Source organism: Electrophorus electricus, chromosome 8 (assembly GCF_041902795.1).
Source record: "Electrophorus electricus isolate QZ-2024a chromosome 8, ASM4190279v1, whole genome shotgun sequence".
Classification (NCBI taxonomy): Eukaryota; Metazoa; Chordata; class Actinopteri; order Gymnotiformes; family Gymnotidae; genus Electrophorus; species Electrophorus electricus.
This window is the reverse complement of record NC_137504.1, coordinates 3,070,001-3,077,500: the sequence shown is the minus strand read 5'-3', so window position 1 is coordinate 3,077,500 and position 7,500 is coordinate 3,070,001. Positions and strand designations below refer to the sequence as shown.

At 42.5% G+C, this 7,500-nt stretch overlaps 1 protein-coding gene across 6 annotated transcripts in view; it reads right to left on the bottom strand.

The window, feature by feature from the left end:
• Nucleotides 1-1,030: 1,030 nt before the first annotated feature.
• Nucleotides 1,031-7,500, bottom strand: part of homer1 (homer scaffold protein 1) — a 22,369-nt gene continuing 15,899 nt past the window's right edge. For 2 of the 6 annotated variants that reach the window (XM_027004312.3, XM_027004309.3), the window contains exons 5-10: nt 5,630-5,680; nt 5,385-5,521; nt 3,938-4,100; nt 3,565-3,675; nt 2,560-2,640; nt 1,031-2,243 (exon numbers count right to left, since the gene is read on the bottom strand). In XM_027004312.3, the coding sequence (XP_026860113.2) occupies nt 2,049-2,243; nt 2,560-2,640; nt 3,565-3,675; nt 3,938-4,100; nt 5,385-5,521; nt 5,630-5,680 (738 nt within the window). In that variant the 3' untranslated portion in view covers nt 1,031-2,048. The remainder of the gene's footprint in view (nt 2,244-2,559; nt 2,641-3,564; nt 3,676-3,937; nt 4,101-5,384; nt 5,522-5,629; nt 5,681-7,500) is intronic. The other 4 variants (XM_027004310.3, XM_027004313.3, XM_027004314.3 and 1 more) reach the window with 4 other exon arrangements.

Genomic DNA, 7,500 nt, shown 5'->3' with positions numbered 1-7,500 from the left:
CAAAGACTTCAGAGACAGAAAACACAAAGGGTTCGTCACACACAAGTCTCTCGCATCACATAAAAAATGTTTAATAATAGACTAGCTGTATTTTTTTTTTAATTGTTTTATTTTACTATAAATTTATTTAATTACAATTGTGTTTAAGCATGTGGTATAATCAACATTTAAAATTATTACTTAAACCAGTCGCCCTTCCCAAGTATAACGGCTCATAATTTTAACATGATAAAACCAACACAGTGTACCCACTGAAACCTCCCAGTAAGTACCAGAACCAGCAAGCCCTTTAGTGTGTTCTTCAGGTGTACGTATACTGTTAGTGTATGGCATTATACATGATCACAGATTTTTGGCAAAAGTAAACTCCACAAAAGTACCATCGCTACCATTGATGCATTTGTTGTACCAAAGGCAACTTGATCAAGTTAATCTGTACAGGAAAACATATATTTGGCAAAAAACACACCTCTCTGCAAAGTTCCACCTGCTTTGGACAAGTGTCTGTACCATTTCCCTTTAAATAGTTTTAAACAGTTTTAAAAATATTGCCAGTTTTTTTCTTCACATAAAAAACAGCCATAATATTCTTTTACCACACACAATAAAAAAAAGCAAAAGCAAAATTCGTCTGAGGTCGATGAAAATACTTCTCCTCAAAATAATAGTTAAATTAATTCAAGATCTGTGAATAGAATATAGTTTTACAATAAATAACCAGGAATTATACAGTGCCATATCAACCACTGCACCTCAAAAACAAACAAACCAACAAACAACCCAAAGACCTTTAAATCCACCCAACTCTCGTGAGTTCCATTTTCACAAGTGCACTATAAACCTGTCGTGTTTATATGTTAGAAAAATGTATAGAAATGCACGAGCGTCACTGCTGACTGGACCTGTTGTCCCCCCCCACAAGCACGTGTCAAGTGTTTTGTGTTTGTGTGTTCGCATACATCATCACCTCTCTCAGAAGAGGGAAGTAGAATACCTGATAGTGAGATGTTTTGTTTTTCTTGTCTCACTCCTCTTTTTTCTGTCTTTTTTTTTGTATTGCTCAGATAGTGGAAGGATGACGTCCCCGTTTAGGATGTGTTCGGGCGGAGACAAATGTCCCCATTTGTGAGGTCCTCTAGGTGACAAAGTAGGGACCTGAAATTAAAAGCCCCTCCAAAATAAAACAAAAGTCTCTTGCAAGGGATGCCAGATGTATATAAAAGACACTGAGTCAATGGTTAGCAGGTTTGTGTGTTTAGAGTGTAGCTTCGGAGCAGAGAAAGGATCCATCCACTTTGAGTGTTTGAACACGTGTGTCCCCCATAAATGTCCAGCTGTTGAGAGACAAACAGCCAACCAAGCCTTTCCCATGAGGCGTAACTACCCCCTTCACCCCGCAACACCATGTAGCCGCACCACATCAAATCAACTATTCACGCATCACCAAATTGGTTGGAAGGGTAGCGGTGCTGCACATCTTCATAGGACTCATAAAACCTGATTACGCAGGGCGTTCGTATGTAAATCTACGGCGTAGTCTTCAGAGGTCGGCTCGGAAACCCCCGCCCCCCTGGACCGTACTCAGCACTGCAACGGAAGCTGGATGATTGTGTCCTGTGTCTGTCCTCTTCATGTGGAATGCTTCCTGGTTTTTAAAAAGAAACGAAACCATAAAGATCTGAGATGCTTCTTTATGTGTCCATAAGTGTTTGTAAAGAGATGCTTGTAGTAATGAAGAAATGAAACAGAACATCAGGTTGAAATCCCAACTAGGTCTTTATATGTCGAGTGTGTGTATCTGTAAAGCCCCTCTATATATGTGCAGGCACCTGTGAACATCTGTGTGTGTTCACGTCTGTGCAGAGAGCTACGTTTCTCTCCACACTGCACAGCGTCTACATGTAAATTAACATCTCATATCCCTGTGCACGCGCGCGTGTGTGTGCGTGTGTGTGTGTGCATACGTGCGTGCGAGTGTGTGTGTAGGTATATGTGTGTGTGTGCGTGTGCGCGCGTTTTAAGGTCAGTTTTCTCCACCGGAGGGCGCTCTAGCTGCCACTGCCATCAATGAGCTTGGCCAGGCTGTCTCGCAGCTCGGTCAGTTCGAAGATCTTGCCGTCCAGGAGCTCGAGGAGCGAGCGCAGACTCTTCCGGAAAGATTCCTGCTCCACCTGACTGGTCTCCACCCGCTGCTCCAGCCCGGCCAGCTGAGCTTCCAGCTCTGCATTCCGTGTTTCTGTTTCCTAGGAAACACACAAACACCAAGCTTCCACCTTGAAAACAGTTGGCTGGCCAGAGAGGGACAAATGCATGCGTCCTTTGTTCGTATTTTTATTGTAACGGTGCGTGTGATCGTCTTGTGGTCCACCTGCAGAAGGGCTCTGTGCTTAATAACTGTCCTGGCGAGATTTAAGACTCGCTTCGGTTTATATGTAACATTTCATGTTTACTTATGTTACCTCTTGGAACCGCAGTATGCAGATGTTTATACAGAACAAAGTCTGCCCACATCATTCGTAGGTGTGTGTGTGCTCGCACATGCGCACCCTCAGTGTGTACCTGGAGTTTCTGACTGACCGCATCTTTCTGTAGCTGTAGCTCGCTGGCGCGCTCAACTTCGGCTTTTAATCTTTCGAGCTCCTGCGGAAAAGGAGAGTGCTCATTACCGTAGTGCAGATATTGTGTTACAGACACAGAGGCAGAGTACAAGGTTTCCAGAAAATCTGGACGTTTCAGACAGGGGTCCTTCATTAGCTGTGCAAAGTGCTTGCTGAAGTTCTAGGAGCTGAAACCAGTTTTAATGTTCAAAACTGTAGATATTTAAATTATAACATTTATTCAGTGGGGTTCTAAGGTTATTTTTCTTTTTAGTTTACTAACATCATTGTGGCCATGCCAACAACCCACAACACAAACAAATGTCATTAATGCAATGTCCATTAGTATTAAAAAGTCTTGCTACTGGAAATGACACTTTATTCTGATGCTCTGAAGGTGTTCAACAAAGTGACCAGCAAGCCTTCTCTTGGTCTCTTACAAGCACTACAGTAAACACCTCCTGAGTAACACAGGAGGATGAATGGGAGATAATTGATTCCTTTGTGCAGGTTAATTCTCCGGCGGTGTTAATACATTTACATGCAGCACGTCTAGAGCGGTTTCAGGCTGCAGTTCCAAACTTATTATCCAAGTGGTCATTTATCTCTCTCCTGTCTTTGATATTTTTGCCTTGTGTGTAGGAGACTAGTGGAGGATCCTTAAACAGGGACGTGGTCTCTGCTGTGCTACAGATACACAGGTTGTATTACAGATACTGTTTTACACATTCCACTATCTCCGGACTCCACCTACAGGTCTCGTGTACATAACTAACCTACCCAATGTCTACAAGCTGCATGGCATTCTGTCTGAAAATAATGCATAGGCTAGAAGTTGCACGTGGCTAATATATTATTGAAGCCTGTGTCCGTGAGCTGCTCTGATGAAACCGGTCTGAGGAGCACATGGTGAGGAGCACATGGTTCAGGTTCAGATGGAGCACAGACAGGTGAGGAGGTGTCGCACCTCCTCCTTGGCCTTCAGCGCCGCCTCCAGTTCTTCAATTGTCTGATTTAGCTCCGTTTTCTGCGTTTTGATGCCTGCCGTCTGTCCGCTTACACACTCCAGCTCTGTCACCTGGAACACACACGACAATGAAGACCTGCCAGTGTGTCGTGTCCAAAACCAGACCAGCCATTTAGTTTTCAGCCAATGAACTGTGCTGATCCATGATATATACTGTATACTGACTTTAAAGTACAACTACTCAGATTAACCAATCAAATTCTAACCTTGCTGAATAGCCATTACCAGATCTGGAAGAAACTTATCCCAACAATATGTGCAAGCTGAATGCTCCGTTAACCAGCCCTGACCTCTGACCTATGACCTTTCTCACCCGTTTGTGTAGTCTTTCTGCCTCCTCCTGGTAGGCAGCCAGCTGTTGCTTCCACTGTTTGACGTTGGCCGTAGATTCGAGCAACGCTGCCGTTAGCTTGGCATTGTTTCCCTTCAGGGCGGCAAGTTCGGCCTCCCAGTGTTTATTGATGGCACTTGAGCTGCTGGGGGGTCAAGAGAAATACTGTGACCATGAGAGTAACCCACAGCACCATTCCAATTGGTCCAATTGGCCGTGATGTCATCTACGATGACATCCCTGAGAGGTGCACATGACAAGGTATCTTGGGCTGAACTTAAGGACTGGAACATTCTGATGTGCACTGTTGGTGGAAGGTTTGTGGTTTACAGGAACAAGTCGCACTCTGATCGCAGCGATGGTGCAGGAGTCTGTACGTGAGAGGTTGTGAAGTAGACAAAACTCTGCAAAAGCTCCAGTTTAAATTAAACTGGTAGATCAGACAGTTCAGTCAGACTTTGCTTAATTTTCTTTTTTGCACAAACAGAACCTATTAAAACTACTACAATTACTACAACTACTATTACTACTACAACTACAACTACTACATCTAAAACTAATACTACTACAACTACAGTAGTACAATAGTGTATAATAATAATACATCATTATAGCTCTTATAATAGCAACATGTGCAAATGTTCCTGAACACCAAAATCAGTGAATAAAAGGCAGAAACTCAACTGTACCAAGAACGTTTCATGCAGTTATATACGCACCTTTTTATCCATACGTAAGGGCTCTGTAAGCCCCTGTTCTAATGGAAAGCTTTACCATTGTCCTGGGCCGCTGGGAGCAGGTAAATATTACACTAACGCTGGCGTGTCTGGAGTGGCCCTCGCTGCCTGCAGCCAGTTCTGTCTTAAATCAGCACGGTTACAAGGCTGTAGCACTGCTGGTGTGCCACACACGTGCTGCTACAGCAGAAAAGGTCCTCACTTTCTAAATGACTCTCAGCATGCTGTTCTCCCCACGGTATATGGCGTGTAATCACAATGCCTAGCAAATCTAATGTAATTAAAGTGTTTAAACACTTTAGAGGCTGTTTGCGCATCAGAAAATAAGACTGTCACCCATAGTTAATACTTTTAACACCCATAAATAACATTGTTTTTGTACAATTTATAAAGTGTTTATTTTTAGTTTCTTGAATTCTCGATGTGATCATTAATTTGATATAAATATTAATCAGTAGGTTGCCAGTTCAAGTCCCACCACTGCCAGGTTGCCACTGATGGGCCCGAGGAAGACCCTTAATCCCCAACTGCTCAAGTTGCTTCAGATAAAAGCAACAGCTAAATGCCGCAAATGGAAAAGGTCCTGAACAATACCATGACCTTTCATTGATCCCAGCACCCACATGCCCAGTGGGACACTTTTGAATTGGGTTGAGCTGTTTGGTCCAGGCTCTGGGCCTGGTGCTGCTCACCTGTGAGGAAAGGGGACCGTGTTGGGCTCCGCTCGCGGTTCCGAGTTCAGAGAGGCGTCACGTGGGACTCGTTCGTCATCCGTTCCGTTGATACTCTCCGGGGTTAAAGGTGACTGGAGTTCACCTGTGGCCGATTCCTAAAAGAATAAAAAGAGTGAGATAAGGACCGGTTCTAAAAGATGCCTAGTCAAGAGTCTTCAGGAATCTGCAGCGAGTCCTCAAATCGGCTCCAGGTGCGAACACACCTTAGCCAGGTAAGCACCAGCTCTGCAGGCTTGGCTCAGATGCAGGTAGAGCTGAAACAGAATGAAAACCTGATGTGTCTCACGGTACATCTCCCCAAGACGAGACCAAGACCAGCTGGCCTGCTCCACTCTCACTTACACAGTTAACACTTGACGGTTTGATGTGACTTGGATTATGACTGTCATTACACCCACGATTTAAAGGAACTCCTCACTTTCACACTCTGATTCACACCAAAGGAGAAGGTTAAAGGTTTTACAGACAGAAACAGGGTGGCAACTACGACCCTTAAGTTACCGAGGCGTCTTCTTTTAGTGCGTGTAGGATCATACACTTCCCAGCCACTTACCGGTGGACTAAAAGCTCTGCCCTTGCAGGTTTACCTTGTAGGTGTACAGTTAGAACAGACACCTGGAAAGGTGCAGGCTTGGGGATGTTTAGCTCCGCCCAGTCCTAACACACCTGAGTCAGTAAATTCATGTCTTCATAGTTCTTTATCTGCCGGGTTGTACAGACCAATAGATGGGTTTGAGTCTATAACTGTACACTTACAAAACGCACCTATAAAGACATGATAAACTGGCAAGTGAGTGAAAAAGTGAAGTATGATGCATTAGGAGCGTTTGTCAGTCAGTGTAAAACTGCTGTGAGGAGACACTATTTCATACATTGTCATTACCGTAACTTTCTCACCTCTGAAAGCAATGTCTATCTATACTCTTGTTTTTGCTACTTGCCCCTGAAATTTAGTGGTCCTTCCACCGCTAATTCAAATGAGAGCATCACTAATGAAGTATTAATGTTAGCCAGTGCAACGTTTAGCAGGAGAGGAAATTACAACCTTTGTTTTAATATGAGCTGACAGCATAACTGGAACAGAAAGTGTTCAACTCTCCTAACGCGAGAGACGTAGTGAGTGCAGCACAGATGGGCAGTTATTTAACAATGTCATAATATTGCAAGCATGAAATATTCTCAAAAATATGTTTAATTTCATTTACATTTCAGTTTTGGAAGTGTTCTTAATAGAAGATGGAAGGTAATTTATATGTTTGTCTTTCATTTTTTTCTTTGTAACCATGGTCCGATCACAGATACAATGCTTTTAACATCAGTATTGGCAAAAGTGTTCATTATTTGTAGTCATGGTTCAGGCTACTGTTAGGTGCTGCTTTACACAGTAAACATGACAGATGTAGTGTATTAGTTAAAGGTTAGAGTGTAAGTAAAGATGTAATAAGCAGCATTTTCTGATTATATTTAATAATAAAGAAATAAAATGCATTTGACTAGTACTAATTATTAGTTTTGAACTAAAATGATTTTTACCCAGTTTTGCAAAATTCAATAATTTATACTATGTTCAATCATTCATATGTATATTAATTGATACAGATGAGCTATTTTAATTTTTTTATAAAGCTTTAAAGGCAGATGCCACTTCTTGCTCCTTTAACGAAAAGTTTCAGGGAAAAATCTCATTTGCACTCATTTCCTACTAAATGCGTATGATGTTAAGCTGTGATCATGAGACTCTGTTATCAGCTATCAGCTAAGTCTCTTTTCTTTGGAGCACTAATCACAGAGGTCAAAATTACTCCGTTTGATATGTAGGTAGAAAACATGTGCATGTCTGATTTTTCCCGGGCGTTCCTTTAAGATTGTGGATTGCACGTCCTTACCTTCATAGCAGTTACATCCGAGTCCTGTTTGTGCATGAACTGCATTAGGGGATATCATTAGTGGTCTGTTCAGAATCAAATAGTTTGTCTATACAATGCATCACATAATAGATTTGTTCGCTAGGGCTGTGTTCTCCACCGGGTAGTATAGTACACAGCATGCAGGGTTCATTTAACGATGTCAGGTT